This window comes from Lupinus angustifolius, chromosome LG11 (genome assembly GCF_001865875.1).
Source record: "Lupinus angustifolius cultivar Tanjil chromosome LG11, LupAngTanjil_v1.0, whole genome shotgun sequence".
Classification (NCBI taxonomy): domain Eukaryota; kingdom Viridiplantae; phylum Streptophyta; class Magnoliopsida; order Fabales; family Fabaceae; genus Lupinus; species Lupinus angustifolius.
Window position 1 is genome coordinate 18,269,685 of NC_032019.1, and position 19,511 is coordinate 18,289,195.

General features: G+C 34.4%; 1 protein-coding gene across 3 annotated transcripts; it reads left to right on the plus strand.

Moving 5' to 3' along the window:
- LOC109360594 (MATH domain-containing protein At5g43560-like) lies at positions 1,150 to 17,538 on the plus strand. Of its 3 annotated transcripts, none has more exons than XM_019605595.1 (13): positions 1,150 to 1,290; positions 2,262 to 2,484; positions 2,964 to 3,075; positions 3,952 to 4,040; positions 4,149 to 4,217; positions 4,304 to 4,436; positions 6,497 to 6,655; positions 6,938 to 7,286; positions 8,726 to 8,838; positions 10,132 to 10,282; positions 13,684 to 14,198; positions 14,290 to 14,467; positions 15,872 to 17,538. In XM_019605595.1, the coding sequence occupies exons 2-13, from the start codon at positions 2,307 to 2,309 to the stop codon at positions 17,285 to 17,287; spliced, it is 3,462 nt and encodes a 1,153-aa protein (XP_019461140.1). In that variant the 5' UTR covers positions 1,150 to 1,290; positions 2,262 to 2,306; the 3' UTR covers positions 17,288 to 17,538. The 3 variants fall into 3 exon arrangements, with proteins under 3 accessions (XP_019461140.1, XP_019461142.1, XP_019461141.1); XM_019605597.1 differs by having other exon boundaries at positions 2,306 to 2,484; XM_019605596.1 differs by having other exon boundaries at positions 1,163 to 1,244.

Consider the following 19,511-nt stretch of genomic DNA (forward strand, 5'->3'; position numbering starts at 1 on the left):
TTATTTGAGTTGTCCAAATGAACCATTCGAACTGAACCGAACAGATCGCGAATTTTAACCGAGCCAAACTCGAGCTAAAATAATAACTCATATCGAACTCGAGTCGAGTTTCGAGCCGAACCAATCCTTGTCGAGCTGAACCGAGCTGAGCTCTGGTTCGATCCGGTTCGACTCGTTTCCGGCCCTACTTATGATGTTTATGGGTTGCATACTATAAAAAAAATAAGAATACATAAAATTAAAAAATAATCTTATGTCATTACCATATTATTAAAATTATATATAATATTGTATTAAAATATAAAATAAATATAACAATGTGCAAGTGTAAACAACTTAAAATTATATATTCTTTAAGTCCAATAATAAACTAATACTTAATAATTAAAATTATAAGTTGATATAAACCTAAAATCATCACAATTAATATTGTATACATAAAAAATCATATTCATATTTATTAAAATCAATGTCCTATTTTTTCATTCTAGTATGCATGTAATTGAAATTTGTCAACTTATAAGATATTGATTATTTTTGTTAAATTTCTATAAAATTTGACAACAAACAAATAAAAATGGAAAGCAATTAAATAATTAATAAACAAAAATAGTTAAATTTACTTCAAACATTTTACAACTTAACTTTTAGGAGGAGCTTTTCTAATTGTAATGTCCACCTGCATCCCATCTTGCCTGGTAGAAAAGTTGATAGGTAAAACATGTATTCTAGACATGCAATTTTAAACTAATTAACATTTTTTTTCATATTATATCCGTCCAATAAATGCAGGCTGACATCGAATAGATAATAAATATTGTCAATGATATAATTGACTATATAATAAAAAAGTAATAATATAGAATATATAAACAATTTTATTGAGAAATTACTACATGTTAGGCTGTGGCGGCTAGGGTTCTTCACTTCTTATATATGTTTAATTTAAATTAAATAAATGAAATAATGTAATAAAATAAAATAAAAAGGAAACTATGACATTAAAAAAATGTGTAATAACAAAGGTTATACATATTTATTTTATTATTTATTTGTATGATTTCTTTGAGAGAAAAAATGTGGTAATAATATATAAAACTAATACGTATAACTATATACATTTTGTTTCCTCTTAAAAAACCGAAAAAAATATTATTAGTTTTTTGGTTAGGCCTTTGCTCTTCTGTGTTGTTGTTGTTGTGCTGAACCTGTTTCTTCGTTATCTCTCTAAAATCTCAGTTCAGGTTTCTGATTCTCCTCTTTTCACAAACCTCCGCTCTTCGATTCCAGGTTCTTCTTCTCCCAATTCTTCATTCCATCCATCACCTTTTACCTTTTCCACTAATTCATCTTCATTTTCCTTTTCCTATTTTCTTGGTTTGGATTTTGATCATTGCATTTTTCGGAATTATTAATGGTCTAGGATCTTCTTTTTTTAATTCGGCGTTGATTGTTAAGGTGAATTTTCGGTTTATTGTTTTCATGCATTTTGACCTCATAGAGCTGGTTTTGTAATCTTGTTGTGATTGGTTTCTTAATTATTAATTCTGGATCGTTTTAATTGGTTTGGTTGATTTCACTTTTGATATATTTCGGTTTTTTATTGATGTTTGTGTTTGGTTCCATTAGGTTAATTAATATGAGTTTTGTTTTCTTTGGTTTTCTATTGGTAGATTATACATTTTGGCATTTGAATTTGTGCTAATATGATGTGCCCATTGAAACACAGTTCTTTCATTTTCATAGAGAACCACAAATTGGTTCTTGCATACCAATTCATGGTTCTTTTTGCGAATTGGTTCTTTATAATTAACTAATCATATTTTCACCTATAGCTTAAGTTAAAGAAAGAACAAAGAAAAAAAAGTACTTGGTGATATGCAATCACCTATATGAATGAGTTACAACAAACAAGAAATAATTTTATGCTAGGGTATTTCTCCTAGGGTGAAGCCAAAGTTGATTCAAACCTACAAGAAGTGGCACTAGAAATAGTTGTGCAGAGAGCTTTAGAAATCCTACTGAGTATACCCTAATATTTGATAAGGGTAGCATACTGTGTACTACGTACCCATGCACGTACCAAAGAGAACCGTGTATTAGGTGACTATGGATGTGTGTTGATGCAATAGGAAATGAATACTCAAAATGTGAATGATTTATCTTCTGCGGATTTTTCATTTTGGATTGATGTACTGTCTTGTGATGCAATGGGAGGGTTTAAGGTCTGATTTGGATTTGTTTGTGTGGTTCTTATTCAGTTAGTGTTGTAAGAGGGGTATCAGTAAAATATTCTCGATCACAGAATGACTGGGATTGTGAGTGAGGAGTCTGGGGTGGGAAAGTCTGTGGAGGGAATGTCGAGTGGGCAGCGTTATCATTCCGGGGAAGCATTGGCAGAGTGGCGGTCTTCTGAGCAGGTGGAGAATGGAGTCACATCTACTTCACCCCCTTACTGGGACGCTGGTGACGAAGATGACTGTGGTAAATTTCTTTTTTCTGTTTTTGTTACGCATATATATATATTAAATTCATTTTGTTTTATTGCATGCATGTATCATCACTTAGATATACTACTAGCAGTTTCAATGGAGTCTTCATAAGTTTTAAAGGGATATAGATTATTGTACTGGAAGAAAACAAGTCATAATAGCATAGGTTGGGTTTCAGTGTCAGCTGCCATAAAAACAAGTCATGATAACATAGATTAAGGTGTTAAGCTTTTGTGCCAACTGCCATATAAACACGTTCTGTAGGCAGGCGCAGGAGCGGGGGAGTTCTATAGGAGCTTGTCTCCCATGCCTGGAAAACAGATTTTTGTCTTTTGGATGATTGATGTTTTAATCTAGCCTTTTCTAATTCTTGAGTCCAGCATGATCTGTCCATTGTTATTTCTTAGTTGTCAAATATTAATTTTTTCATGAAGAAGTACGACAAAATTTTAGCTGTTTTCCTCTTCACAGGGATGAAACCTTCTGAGTTATATGGAAAATATACATGGAAGATAGAAAAGTTTTCTCAGATTACAAAAAGGGAACTACGCAGTAATGCATTTGAGGTTGCCGGCTACAAATGGTATGAGGTCCTTGATAACTTATTGGACTTGCCTGGCTTTTGGTGTGCTTTTAGAGCTTAACTATTCTTGCTATTTCGCGTTATTTTGGCATACACCTTTAAACCTATATGCATGTTCTTATGCTTTTATATCCTTGAGTGAATCATGACATGATTTTATTAGTTTATTTTGAATCTTAACAAAACATGACTTTACTTTTGTAGTTTATCTCACACGTTCCAAGTTAGTAGGGAAAATATATTTTTTATAAACAAAGAAATTAATAAGAGAAGAAGAACCATCAGTGGAGCAAAACGTTGACCAAAATTTCCATAATTAGTAACCAAAAATTAGCCCAAGGACTTAGCATGCTTTGTATTCTCTATAAATAGATTTGTCATTGGATATAGGCAGCAGGTAAAGAGCACAATACCTCACACATATCATGGGGGAAGAGCTTTACATGACCTGTAAACCTGCTGTGTTAATTCTATTAAAGCATCTAAATAGAAGAGTTGACATTTGGTGGGGCTTTGTCCAAAGAATTTTATTAAGATGGCAAGTAGCAGCTCCATTTGATAAATGAGTTGGAAAATAATTTTTTTTTGCACTTGAACACCCTGGAACGGTCTAGAGGTTCTGCCAATAATCTGAGATTTTCTGACATATACATGGAATTTGTGACCATATCTATCATATGCTAATTTGTCATACTACAAGCGGAGGATACTTGTTTACTTTTATCCCACTTGTGAACAGTCTTTCCTCTGTAGGAACTATAAAAAAGTGTTCTAAGATTTCATGCCCTTGAGGTAGTTCGCATGAGTCATGACCTGATACTTGTGGACAATGTTAGCTTTGATTTTTTGACCTAATCATTCTTTGTTGTGTGGCAGGTATATTTTAATTTATCCACAAGGCTGTGATGTTTGCAATCATCTCTCGCTGTTTCTGTGTGTAGCTAATCATGACAAACTTCTTCCAGGTTCAACTCTTGATCTTTCTTAGATCGTATTAATGATTGTTAATTTTATTTGCTACAATTGGTCCATAGTATTTGGCTCATTTTCCTTTTCCTTTTGTGGTGATATAGGATGGAGTCATTTTGCACAATTTACAATAGCTGTGGTGAATAAAGACCCAAAGAAATCAAAATATTCAGGTATGTTGGCTAATAATGGCCTTAATTACAGGAATTAACGAATTTTCTATATCCAGTATTGAGATACTTGTACTTGAGTTTTGCAGATACATTGCATCGATTTTGGAAGAAGGAGCATGATTGGGGATGGAAAAAGTTCATGGAGCTGTCTAAGGTGTATGACGGATTTGTTGACACTTCTGACAATCTGATAATAAAAGCTCAAGTTCAAATTATTAGGTATTCTATGCTTAGTTTATGTTATTTAGAATTGTTTACATGATATCTTTTGTACAGATGTGGTAGCAATTAAGGTTTTTCACAATTTTCAACTTCATTTGTTTTCTTATGTAGAAAGAGTATATTAATGTTTTGTAATTTACTAGTCAGAGTGGTTATCTGGTTAGCCCTTCTCAGTATCTTTTATGTAGATTGAAAACCAGCAAGAAATGATGATATTATGATGCCAAATACTAACCGTTTGAAGTTGAGTCTAAACAAGTTCATGCCATTATCATAACATTTATTGCCGGGGTTGTAAGTTGCATTCCATCCATGTCATCTAGATCTTCCTTTAAGCTGTTGCGCCGATGTTTTGTAGTGTTATGTTGTCTAGGCCTGTTCAGTGTTTTTCTTCTTTGGCATTGCTTCTAGTCTAATGTTTGTATGACAAGCCTCATGACTGCACATATTCATAACTTGTTCCAATGCCCTTGTGTATCATTCTATATTGATTGAATTTCTTAGCTTCCTTCACCATTCTCTCTTCTCTAAATAGTATGTGTATGCACATGACAGTTTGTTTCTTTGTTCATATGTGATTGAAAGGTGTCACTCATGCTTAAGGAGAAATTTTATGACATAACTATAAGACCTGTAATGTTATATGGAATTGAATGTTGGACAGTAAAATGTCAACAAGAGAATAAACTTAATGTAATAGAGATGAAAATGTTGTGTTGGATGAGTGAGCATACTAGATGAGATATGATTATGAATGAATGCATCAGGGTGAAAGTTGGGGTAGCTCCTATTATAGAAAATATGATAGAATCACACTTAGGTGGTTTGAGCATGCATGGAGGAGACCGTTAGAAGTCATTGTAAGGAGAGTAGACCAAATGGAGGTTAAACTAATTTCTAGAGGCATAGGGAGACTAATAAAAACCATAGCTGAAATAGTTATGAAAGTTTCAATGTTTTGTCAATGTACATGATTTATGATAGTGCATTATGACATTGTTCAATCCATTTAGCTGACTCAACTAGTGGGACTAAGGCTTGATTTTTGTTCGTATGGGTTGTATCAGGGGTGAGTTGATGTGTTCTTGTTTGCTCCTCATCTTGTTCACTAAGTGAACGCTTATGTCTTATTAACTCATGTAATTGGATAATTTATATCAGAATTTTGAGAATCATGATTTTGATTGTTCCAGAATTCCGATTGGATTCTTCGACTAGCAATACTAAGTTGTTGTAGCATTCTGACACATTAACGTACCACTTGTACAAACTCTTTTGCAACTTTTGTTCTACAGAGACATATTAAAAAATTCACAATTAGATTTGGAGCCTAAATGTTTTCAAGTGCAGTTAGTAATCTCTTTGCATTAACTCCTGTTATTTTTGTAGAGTGCTTCGTCCTAACATGTATATGGTCTTCTTTGTTTTTAAAATCTTGATTTTGCTACACTTATGTGGATTGGATATGTTGGCTATATAATAAAATATGATTTGCTATCCTACTTAAAACAATTGAAGCTCTATGCTGAATTCTTTATGAACTGCATCATTTTGTGCAAGGTGAGAAAAAAAATGAACATACATTGTGGGTTAAAATACATTGCCCTTACAATTTTGTGCTGAATTGGTAGAAAGAGTTATTTGAAGAAATTATCTCATCTATTTTTTGAAAAAAATACCAGAACCTCTTTTTCTCCAATGTGCTTTCCCCCCTTGTGAATTGGTGAGTAAAGCTTATCCAATTAAGCACATGGAAAAATAGTTTCTCCAATGTATTTTTATGACTGTGAACTGGTTTGCATTGTTCTGTGTGACCTGGGAGAAAGCAGCTAACAAAAGTAAAAAGTTCATTGACTATCTTTCATTGCTTGCATGTTATGTTCTAAGGTTATATTGCCTAGTATTTCTCCAATAAATTGAGTTTTGTTCTTACTTTTTCCCTTGTGAAACTTGTCTGGCTGTCACATTACTCACATAGGATAATCTTGTTTGTTTGCATTTTGCCTTTTAGATCTTGGTTCAGATATGTGATATTATTTTTTGTTTCTGATGTGTAGGGAGAAATCCGACAGACCTTTTCGTGGCCTTGATTATCAGTATAGGAGGGAACTTGTTAGGGTATATTTGACAAATGTAGAACAAATTTGCCGACGTTTTGTTGAGGAGAGGAGAAGCAAACTCGGGAAGTTGATAGAGGATAAAGCTAGGTGGTCAAGGTACTGTGTGCTCTCCATTAAAAGTGTATCTCATGAAGTATATGTCTCAATCTATTTTGTCACATGCTGTGTGCCTTAATTCTTACCCTGTTCAAAAATGCCACCTCATAAAAGTCAGGAATTCAGGCTCACTTAATTGTTTTTTTCTGTCATTTTATTTGAATGTAAACTGTTTCCTACTTTTAATATAATATATCAGCATTTGTTGCCACTTATGTAAGACCTTCAAGTTGCCTGTCTGATTTTGTTGGCTATTCAAATGGTAATTTGCAATATGTGCAGCTTCTTTGCTTTCTGGCGGGAAATTGACCAGACTTCTAGACACAGCATGTCTATGGAGAAGACAGATGTAATTTTGAAAATTGTTGTAAAACACTTCTTTATAGAGAAAGAAGTCACTTCTACTTTGGTAATGGACTCCTTGTATAGTGGATTGAAGGCTCTTGAGGGCCAGCCTAAGTGCAAGAAAAGTAGGGTAAAAATGTCGGATGCTGAAGAAATGCCAGCACCAATTGTTCGTGTCGAGAATGATATGTTTGTACTGGTGGAAGATGTTTTACTGCTACTTGAAAGGGCTGCTACAGAACCACTGCCTCCAAAAGATGAGAAGGGTCCTCAAAGTCGTACAAAGGTAAGATGTAGATTCATGTTTGCAAAAGTAAATGAGGAACTATATATTGATAGCATAGTAGTCAGTCCCAGATTGTGGTGCGAAGCAGTCAACCTCAAGAACTCCATAGCACAGATCATTATCAGCATAGGGGATTGAGGAACGATTTCTATACAGGAGATAGTAGTTAAAATGCTAACATATGATAATACATAAACATAAATGCTCAAAATTCTAAGTACCCAAAATGTAAGATATGTCTGCTGGGATTAGGGGCTGGAAACACTATCTGAGGCTGGAAATGAATGGCACTGAAATTAAAACGAAACATAACATGAGAGTATTTCATTGAAAGCTAAGGCATGCTGTGATTTTTATGCAGCAAACCTCAAATAACAGAATAAATTGGACATCCCAGTGCGAGAGGAGAGTAATGCAAAATATTTAAATGGAATACTGTTGTCCTTTATTTTTATTTAGAATAATATAATTCATGTGTCTAATAAGCATAAATACTTATACACCTTCTATTTTACTGCATGGCTATAAGACTTGCAATGTTATGAGACTGAATGATGGATTTAAAATGTCAAAAAGATAATAAACTTCATGTAGCAGAGATGAGAATGTTGCATTGGATGAATGGACACACTAGGCAAGATAGGATTAGAAATTAATACATTAGGGAGAAAGTTGGAGTAGCTGCTATTATAGAAAGGATTGTAGAATTGCGCCTTAGGTGATTTGGACATGTATGGAGAAGACCGATAGAAGTCCTCGTAAGGAGAGTAGATCAAATGAAGGTTAGCTCAATTCCTAGAAGAAGAAAAGACCAAGAAAACTATTGCGAAACCATTAAGAAAGGCTTAGAGATTAATGCTTTGTGAATGAACATGATTTATGATAGAGCATTATGACGTTATTCGGTCCATGTACCGACCCTACCTTGTGGATTAAGGATTGGTTGTTGTTGAAATGAGTTTTACATTGATTGCCTCATTCTCTTAGGTATGGTTTAAATATATGTTGACTATTCCTCTTATTACCAATTGTTTTGAGATAAAATCTTAACATTGTATTAGAGTCAAAGCCCAACCTCTCTTCAATTGTCATGGGCTAAAAAATATCCTTCTGTGGAGGGGGCATGTTGAAAAGTAATTCTTACATCGCCTACTTCGTTATCCTAGGCATAGTTTAAATACATGTTGAACTACTTCTTTCTTTTCAATTAGTTTAAAGATGGAACCTTAACAATTGTCATGCCATATATGTTGTAGTATTAAATAAATAGTCTAAAAAGATAAGACTTTAGCCTAGTTAGGGTAGTTGACGTATATTACAGCCCAAGAATGTTATCTTCAGTAACCTGGGAGCTTATAATTTATGAGTGCAAAGAAGTTTATATAGATATGGTAGTATTTTTTTTCTTGCTAATAAACCTGTTTCAACTATTTTTGCAGGATGGAAACTCTGGGGAGGATTTCAATAAAGACTCTATAGAATGTGATGAAAGGCGCCTCACAGAGTTAGGTCGCAGGACTTTGGAAATATTTGTCCTTGCCCATGTATTCAGGTAATATGTGCAATAGTTTTGAAATTACTCTGTACTTGTTAAAGTGTATTATGATGCAAGTTATTCATGTGTACAGTTAGTTTGTGCAAACTGAAATTCTGTTGGTCTATTCTACTATATTGCTTCTAGATGCTAAGTTCAGAGGTTTTGGTTCGGGTAAAGATGGCAAAGTTCTATGGCAGTGTTCTGTTTTTTGTAGTCCTTTGGTTTATTTGGTTGGAAAAGAAGAATATAATTTTCAATGATTCCTTTTCGTCTCTGGGATTGGGGTACATTTTTGGCCTCGCTCTGGTGTAAATCCCATGAGCTTTTTAGCAGGGTTAATATGGTAGATATGTAGGGAGATTGACATGCTTTGTTGCAGGTCCCTTTTGATTAGTTTGTAGTTGTTTCTTTGTGTTTGGGAGGATTTCTTATCCTCTCTTAACTTTTTCCCTTCTTCTCTAATAATAATTCTTTTCTTATAAAAATGATAGTTATGTTCAGATCAGGTTCTCTTTCTCCTCAACATTTTCCATCACTTTCTTTTTCTTTCTCACATTTTCTTGGTGACCACGATTTCTAATTTCAATGAGTACTTTTCAAGTTTCTTAAAATTGATGTTTTGTTTATATACTCTTGATTTTTGAATAGCTTAATTCGTGTTCAAAATTAATGTGACATTATGCAACCGGACTTAAACATGCACCTTGAGTATAACTCTAGGCAAATCATGTAAGCATGCCTTGTGTGTTCTGAGTACCTTGATTCATTCTCTAATGACAGTCAAAAAATTTACTTTAGTGATGCCTGCTATTTTCATTGCTCAGACATTAGCATAGTAACAGGGTGTGGCATCAGCTGAGCGTTCTTCCATGTTTTGGCCAAAATTCTACAATTGTGTCTAATTGAGGATAGAGGATGCAGCTTAATATGTTGCATAATATAGTCTCAGTCGAGTTCCTTCAAGTGCCTTTTTCCCAAGGCTGAATACTACCTTATCTAAAAGTCATGTTCCCCTTTTATCAATGAGCTTGAAATTCCTTCGCTTTCTGTAATATTGTCGTCTCAACATACAATTGGAAGTTATTTGAAATATGGAAGATTGAGGAGTTCCAAATGGTTGGGCCACATATATATAACCTCTCTACAAGTTGAAGAGTGTGATAATTTTTTTTTACTACATATGTACCACTTATTTTTTGTCGGTACTTTTAGGCCTCACTTAGTCTTACTAAGGTTTGGATTTCGTTGTATTATATATGTATCTACCAAGATATTCTAATACCCCACTATTTACTTTCACGGGTGCAGCAATAAAATTGAAATTGCCTACCAGGAAGCTGTTGCTCTAAAGAAACAAGAGGAGCTGATCCGTGAAGAAGAGGCTGCATGGCAAGCTGAAAGCGATCAGAAAGCAAAACGTGGGGTCAATGACAGGGAAAAGAAGTCAAAGAAAAAACAGGTATGGCACACATTGAAATTTGTTATCAAGGGATCTTTAGACATTCAAGTGTTGACTTGACATATCACATATGCTACTGCATTGTCTTGTTCTCTTGTTAGCTAAATGGGTTTTTATATTATCTATCAGATTAAAATGCAATTGTCTGTGATTTTCATTAATATTGTCTATCAGATTAAATCACTTTCGGATTTTATAACAGAAATTAAACTAATGTACATGCATTGTGGATGAGAACAATTGAGATATAAAAATTATCTAGTAGCTAGACTTGGAAAATGCAGGTAATATATGACTATTTTTTATGGTATCGGTTAAGTCACAGCTAATTTGTGATGTATGTTAGCTACTACCGCTACTGAGTTTGTATTGAAGCCCAGGCTGCAGTAGTGGGTAATTTTACATATTAGGACTATTGCTTTGTAATGAATAGCATGTTTGAATTTGATGAAGTCCTTGGAAAAAATCACTGTCCACTTGAGCTGAGAAGGCTTATACTTCTGCTGCTTTATGTTGACTTTTTAATAAGAGAGGAGATCCACTTACTGTAGGAGTAAGTTAAAAATCTACTCCACATTTTAACCATCCATTCTTGGAAAATCCAATGCTTTGAATTAGTGAGTAGATCTGAACTATTAGATTTCATAGAATAGAATCATGGATGGTTAAGATGTGGAGTAGATTCTTTTAACTTACTTTTGGAGTATGTGGATCCTCTCCCTTTTAATAAATATTAATTTGAAATTATTGACCCAAACAGTCTTGTTTATGGACAATTAACCAACTTATCTAGTTAATTTAGCCGGACTTTGGCTAACCTATTCATCAGTCTTCAAATAAAAAAGGGTTGCCTTGTGCATGATACTCCCACCTGGTGAGGTTTTGTGGAGGGCAAATGTTCAGAACCTTACCTCTAATAGCAAAGAGCCTATATTTAAGATAACCTGTTGTGTCCAGGTCACAAGGCAACAACCCATTGAGGCTCACCCTCTTATTCAATAGTCTTTGAATAATGTTACTTGAAAGGGACAAATTGTTTATCTGAATTGCTTGAATGATTTGTATGCATTCAGCCTTTTCTATTTATAGTAGAAGAGTTCAGAAATGAATCCCTTAATTTTAGGGAATTTAAATTAGATAGATAAATACATAATATGATTTGATACTCATATTTAATCCTAATTAGATCTAGAATCTTCTGATTATCTCCACAATCTTTTATTTATTTCAATAATCTCAACATTCCCCTCAAGTTGGATCATATATGTCGAATTCATCCAACTTGTCACATATATATGATATTCTTGGACCTCAGAGAGACTTAGTGAAAATATCTGCTAATTGATCCTTGGAATTTAAGAATGAAGTATTGATTTCCCTTGCAATTACCTTTTGGTGAATATAATGACAATCCACCTCTATGTGCTTTTTCCATTCATGAAAGACTAAATTAGAATTTAGAGGTAGTATATAAAGCTTCTTGATTATCATAGATAAGATTCATAGATTCAACTTTGCAAAACTTTAACTCAAGAGAAGAAGTTTGAATCAAGCTAGTTCTTCCGCATCAAGAGACATGACTCTATATTCTGCCTCTGCACTTGATCTTGTAACAACATTTTGTTTCTTGCTTCTCCATGAGATAAGGTTGCCACCAATGAAAAGTTCAAAACACAATAATCTGAAGTTGACTTCCTATCATTTGGGCGATCATCTCAATCTACATCATAGTAGCCGAGAATATCAATATGACCTTCGTTCTCATAGACCAATCCATTTCAGGAGACCCTTTAATTTATTTAAGATTCAAACAATTAGATCCCAGTGATTGTCAAGTGGTGAATTAACGTATTTACTTACAAAACTAACAACAAATGATATATTTGGTCTGATCATAGTTAAATAATTTAGTTTACCTACAAGTCTTCGATATCTTCATGGGTCCAAATATGGTTTCCCTTGATCTGACGTAAGTTTAACATAAGAATCCACTGGAGTATAAGTGTATAACTAGGCTTACAATCTAACATTCATGTGTCCTTTAGGATGTCTAGCGTATACTTCCTCTGGGATATGGCAATACCTACACGTGATCGAGCTACCTCAATGCCAACAAAGTAATAAATAGTCCCAAGTCTTTCGTTTGGAAGTGTTGAAATAAATAATGCTTGAGACATTTGATTTCATCATGATCATTGCTAGTAATGATAATGTCAACAACATAAACTTGAAAGATGAATGAATTGACTAGAGGAGGAATGCTGATAGAGTACATAGTGGTCTTTTCATTACAGATCATACCAAACTTCTGGAGAACAGAGCTGAACCGTGCTTCAGGAGACTGCTTAATGATGACCTATGTAGCCTGCATAAAAATCCATGAGGCTCTCCTGAGCAAGAAAATCAGGTGGTTGCTCCATGTAAACCTTTTCTAGCCATAGACAGAAAGAGACTAACAAAAGGCATTTTAGGAACAAGAGAAAAATTCTTACCATAGTCAGTACCAAATTGATGAGTATAGCCATTAGCCACCACCGATCAAGCTTTTAAATGATCAACCTGACCATATATGCCTACTTTGATAGCAAAGACCCATCTATAATCCACTGTAGATTTCTATGATGGAAGAGGGACAAGAGCTCAAGTGTAATTGGATTCTAAAGTTGTCATCTCGTCAATCATAGCCTAGTGCCACCCTGGATGTGAAAGTGCTTTATGTATAGTTTTTAGGGATAGAATCAGAGGAAATAGCAAACACGAAAGCACAATGGGAAGGAGATAAAAGAGGGTAACTCAAGAAATTATATATGGGATGAGCATTGCAAGTGGAGGGTATACCTTTGCCAAGAGCGATGGGTAATTCAGTGGAAAGTGTAGGTGAATCTAAAGCAGGTGCAAACAGTTGAGCAGGAGTGGAATCACTTGGATTCCCCTTTTTTAGACCCTTAGGACGGGAGCTCTAATACCAACTTGAAAGAGACAAATTGTTTATCTAAATCGCATGAGTGATTTGTATGCACTCAACTTTGTCTATTTATAGTAGAAGAGTCCAGACATGAATCCCTTAATTTTAGGGAAAATTAAGATAGATAAATACATGATATGATTTCATAAATCATATATTTAATCCTAATGAGATATAGAATTTCTAATTCTTGACAATCTTCTATTTATTTCAATCATCTCAACAATGTTAAGTAACAACCACTCTTCAAATTAATTTTTCGTGAATTGGAAATGACTGCGCAAGCAACATTAAACTTCAATTCTTCCAAGATGTTTTCTCATGACATTCCGATTCCCTTTGCCATCCCTGCTATTTTTGGGATAATGCATGGGGTTAGGGAGTTGTTTGATTTCCTTTTTAATTGCTGACTGATATTCCTTTCTTTTCACTACAGGCCAAACAAAAACGAAACAATCGGAAAGGAAAGGATAAAGCGAGGGAGGAGAGGACTACTGTGGCTGTCCATGACAAGAACCATGAAGCCAATGCTGTTGATGAGAAAAAGAATATTAACATGGAAGAAGCTCGTACTTTGTCTGAAAAGCCTGATGCCACAGAAGAAGCTCAGACTTTGTCTGAAAAGCCTGATGTCATGAAAGATGTTTCTGATGTGTCTGACTCTGCAGATGGAGTTTCTGTAGTGCTTCAGCCTGACTCAGAAGACAGAGATGCTATTCCAGTTAATTGGGATATTGATGCCCCAGAAATTCATTCTCCAACTGAGGCTAGTAACAATGGCATAGTTGTAGTTTCATCCTTACAAAATGGAATGTCTGAGAAAAGGATCAGTTCCGCAATCGATGATAGTTCTTCAACATGTTCTACTGATTCGTTGCCATCAGTATTCATGAATGACCCCTATAACGGGAACTCCTTTTCAAATTATAAATTCCAAAAGTCACCTAACAGGTAAATGTACAGCTTAATATTTCTTTAGTGTGGATGGATATCAATGATGTATTGTGTGTATTAATTTGATTTGGCACTTCTTCATCTGTAGAAGAAAGAACCGAGGGAAGGCACCATGTGATGTGGGTTGTTGGACAAATGAAATAGGTAGTCAGCCATCTGGTTCTGCAGCTAAAGCTGGGGATAATAATGATGACTCTGTAACTGAGGGTGCTGCCCTCTCCTTGCAAGATAGGTTAAAGTGGGCCGAGCAGCATGTTGTCAGAAAGGTGCTCTCATTTCCACCCTTGTTGGAAATACTTGTCAAATTATTATAATATGTTCCTCTTAGAAGCTTATTTATTGATGACTTTTGTGATTATTGAATATGTGTCCGATATCTGTCATATTCCTCCTTTAAATTTTCTCTTTTAAGTGTTGCCTTCTCTTCTTAGATTATCTAGTAGGTTTACCTTTTTCACAATTTAGGTGGAGGAAGAGTAGTTTGCTCATTGAGAATAATTTCAAAAGATGTATGAATATTTAAAGGTCTTTAATTATAGGAAAATATGGAACACCTTGTTTTCCCTTGTTTATTTTCCATCTGCTAATAGTTGAAAAGAATTTGAGTTTGCAAGTCTCAGAACAAATTGGCCAGAACTTCTATATGCCTATCTTGTTTAGAGAGATTGATTTGCTTTTTTGTAAATCATGGGAAAAATGTGTATCGTTTTTGTCTTGTTTCCATCACATACTATGGAAGAATGATTTATTTTAAATTCTTCCACTCTTCTGTCATTCCTATTGGATACATTGAAGTGAAATGACTCATGCTTTTTTCCTCCCAAGGCTTTACATTCCTCCCAAGAAGATAGGAAGAAGAATACCCTTAACACAGAATCAGTAGGATTCTGTAGGGGTTCTATGAATTTTATTATTGATAGAAGAAAGTAGTTACAAGAAGATGATGAACATGAACACTGCTAGGATTCCTGAATCCTAGTGGTTTCTCTGATTTCCTAAATCAGAAATGATTAATTCTCTAACTAACTAACTACTCAATCACCCATCTATTTATAGCCTTTAAAGCCTAACCGAATTAACTACCTAAGGTAACGAAGGAGTTTTGCTTATTCATTTAGCCAAACTTTCCTCTTTCCTCTTCTATATACATTTGTAATTATAGGCTTAATCTTTCTATCCCTATCACAACCCATGCTTTTGCTACACCCTAATTAATGATTTATCCTTTGGTTTATCCTGAACATCCTTATAAATATGTCTTTTCCCCTTCTGAATTTAAATCTCGGTAGTTCTTTGTTTTCTGTTAATCGGTTTGCTATTTGTAACTCAAGATTGACTGGGGAGAGTTTTAATATTAGGTTATTAGTCTTATTGACTTATTGTTTGGGGAAGATTCGTGATTGGTTTTATTGCTAACAATTCTATTTATGAAGCTATAGGATCTGTTCTTTTTTCAAGTTAGTTACTGGGAGATCAGATTTTAATGGCTGTAAAGCTTATGATTGATTTGATGTTTGATTTTAAAGATTTCCTTAAGCCTGTTTTATGTTTTAAGCTTGCTGTTTTCCTGCAATACTATTTTTATTCTCAATTTTATACTGAAGCCTGTATCTGTAGTGCTATTAAAATCTGAACTTGATGCCATCGGCATTTACTTTTCTAATTGTTAGGAAGAGGGGGCTCTTCTTTCACTACAAAAGGAACATAGCATCAAGGACCACATTAAGATAGAGGGACCTGTTGACAATGAAAGTCTACAGAAAGAGAAGATATCAACACTTCCATCCTCACCTATAAGTTCTCCTACAAGCCTATCCTCATCTGTTCAAATGAAGTTAGAACATAAAACTACCGCTACTGTCAATCCTGTTCATGTCAAGAAAACATCTTTAAGTGTCTCCCTGTTGACAGATAAAGATGCATCTGCACTTTCTGATTCTACATCACAAGTAACAACCTTGTCCAAATCTGAGATCCATGAGACTTCAACTGCAAAATTAACTGACAGATCTGTATCATTGTCAAGACCTGCTAGTGCTCCTTTAGTTCCTGGTCCCAGGCCAACAGCTCCAGTTGTCTCAATGTTTCAAACAGCTCCCCAACTTGCACGCTCAGTGAGTGCAGCTGGCCGGTTGGGTCCTGATCCCTTACCTGCTACTCATAGTCATGTTCCTCGGTCCTACAAAAATGCGATGATAGGGAACCCTGTGACCTCGAGATCTGCCAGTCTGTCCTACTCCAGCTCCTCAAGTTCTGGAATAAACTCATCGCTTAGCTATTCTCAACCATCTTCAATGGTGCCATCACCAATATTCTTACCGCAGAGCTCTGACAGAATGAATTCTAATGCTGGCCAATCTGGTGTTCCCTTTGGTATAAGTTCATATGATAACCTGCAGAATGGTCCCCAGTGGATGGAGAGTTCTCAAAGGGAAGCGAGCAGAAGAATGCACTATGATCAACCCTCCCGGATTAATGATGTCCTGAACCATGATTTGTACAGGCCATTACACAGTAGATCTATGGGCAACATGTCGACTGAGTTCCCGGCCTGCACATCTGGTCGTCAGAACCAAGGTTTTTTGGTGGATGAGTTCCCACACCTTGATATTATCAATGACCTGCTTGATGATGAACATGTTATTGGGAAGACGCAGGTGGCTAGTTCACTATTCCAGCCACTGGATCGCAGAGCACAGCTTCTAAATCGACAGTCCACTTGTCCTGGAGACTTAGGTGCAGATGATAATTTGGGATCCTCAGCCAGTTCTTGCAGGTTCGAGCGATCACGAAGTTACCATCATGATCATCGGTTTCAAGGAGGGTATAGCTCATCGTCTAGTGGGCATTTTGATTCACCGAGGGTCTATATTCCACGTACAAGTACGGTACCCTATGTCAATGGGCAGGTAGATGGGTCGGTTCCAAACCAATGGCAGGTGGCTGGTTCTGATCTGTCATATCTGGGTATGAGAAACTCGGAGAATGGTGGTTACTCATATTATCCAGATTACTCGAATATGGCAGGTGGTGTCAATGGTTATTCTGTATTCAGGTCCTCAAATGGTCCTTATAGGGAAAGATGAAGGAGAATGTGTGGCCATGAATGAGTGGTCACTAACAATTGTAATAATGTGTTTGAGGAAATTGTTGGTACTCTATAGATTGGAGTGAGGGTTTAAATCTCTATCCATCAAATTTGTACAACCTTTTAAAAAAAATGAAAGAAGAGTTACACAAGTTCTCCTTCTTGCTATTGTTACCCCTTTCTCTTTATCAAAAAAGAAAAGGTTGTTCAAATTTGTTATACACATTAAAATACAGAAAACATTTGAAAGAAAAAGTGTCGCCAAAACGTTAAGCAAAATATTGCAGACGGCATTATTTTCAGAAGTGTCTTTTGCACTTCATGTGTATACATCATATTGGATAATTTCCTTTTTGAGAAAAGAAAAATGGTGAAAATAGTTTTTCTAATTTTTACACATGAAGACATATTAAAGATTCTAATAAAAGTACATTTTAATGGTAAACGTTATATTCATTATATTTGAAATGTAATATACTCAGTTTTCACAGGTAACATCATTGAGTATGTGTGATTATAATGATTCATCAAACAAAAAATGTGTGATTTTAATGTATACTAAATTATATGATAATGTATTTTTTGTTACAGTTCAACTTTATATGCAAAGTTGTTACATTAAAAACTCTTGAAACTAGTACACAAAGGTTCTTGATAATTATATGAACGAATAAATAAAAGTCGGAAGAAGGAAACACTAAAAAGGTTGAACATATGACATATTGGAAGAACAAAGAAGGCATATTTATCTATTGATCTAGCCAGTTTTAAACTTAGACTCATTCTTAAACATGAAAAATATCATATATCAGTCAAATTAGTACGAGACAAACATGAATGAGTATGGTTGTTCCGAGAGAAAAACGACAAGCCTAAAATTATAGGTTACTGGGACAAGAAGCACATGCCTAAAAATAATTTTTGAGATTCTGTAAGTATACCAAGATTAATGTCATACAAGCAGTAAGTATATAACAATCAAGTAAAAATATATATAGGAATGTGCATAGGAACATCCATAGTATATAACATGAGAGAGTAGTCTTTCTTTACAAAGAAATGGAGAAAAAACATTAAGAACAAAGGATGCAGCGCCAATAGTATTTTGTTATTCTAGTTGTGGAATATGTAATGAAAAATGTGAGTATACTAGTTCGGGTTTTGCACGAGCCAGTGTTTGGGTCCAATTCGTCATTGTGGTTGTGATGGATTGACCCGAACGTATTCCTTGGAACAATAGAAATGATTGAATAGTAAAAACAATATTTACGTTAATTATAACAAGTCGAAGTGATAAAATGTTATTTGTATTTTAAACAATTGTAGTGGTCACATTTATTGGGAAGGATATACATACATCCCATAAATAGAAATGATTAGTTAGTTAAAAAGAATGGGAAATGATCAACTGTTGGTACACCATTACACTCAGACATATTATGCCAATAAAGTTTGTTTAGCCTCATGTTTTGCAATGGAATTGTTATAGTCGTCTTCTCTTTAATTGGGCTCATATAATATTGATAACTCCAATTATGTCTTTGGAAAAAAAATTATAGACAGGGAAATTTATTTTGAAGTCATGCTTATAATAATTATATATTTTGTTTAAGAATAATACATAGTAGGAAAATATAACATCGTTCAATGGTTAGATTGAAAGATTTAAAGAATGAAATGAAGAGATTGTGGGTTCAAATCTCAACAAATATTAACATACTGATATTTGTAGATAAAAAATGAAAGAGGTATAATAGTTATGAGTTAACATGTTTTGCACTTCTTCAAATTTCATGAATAATAAACAATATGATGAGAAACATGGATGTGCTTCTCATGAATTTGAATGGAACCAAAAATTTCCTTCCATATATATTAAATACGTAGGGCCCGTTTGGCATGTGTAATAATATATAGTAGTATAAGTTAATACAATACATTATGACCTTATACATTGAACTTTAATCATTTCATATTGAACTTATTTATTGGCATTAGTTGCTTGATTATTTTATTTGTCTATTGATTACATTACACACAAATTCTGTCAAATGAAAAGATTATTTGGCACCTAAATCTATTATTGATCCTTTCCCTCCCCTTTCCTAACATTTTTATACCCCTTGTTTTGGATATTTGTGATTACCACCCAGAGGATATCAACTCTTCCTAAGTATGTAATAAAGGCAATAAAAATTGTATTTTGATCTATTTTACATTTT

Coding starts and splice junctions, on each gene's coding strand:
- LOC109360594 (XM_019605595.1), top strand. CDS start 2,307: ATGACTGGGATTGTGAGTGAGGAGTCTGGGGTGGGAAAGTCTGTGGAG. Junction 4,437..6,496: donor GCTCAAGTTCAAATTATTAG/GTATTCTATGCT, acceptor TCTGATGTGTAG/GGAGAAATCCGACAGACCTT. Junction 6,656..6,937: donor GATAAAGCTAGGTGGTCAAG/GTACTGTGTGCT, acceptor CAATATGTGCAG/CTTCTTTGCTTTCTGGCGGG.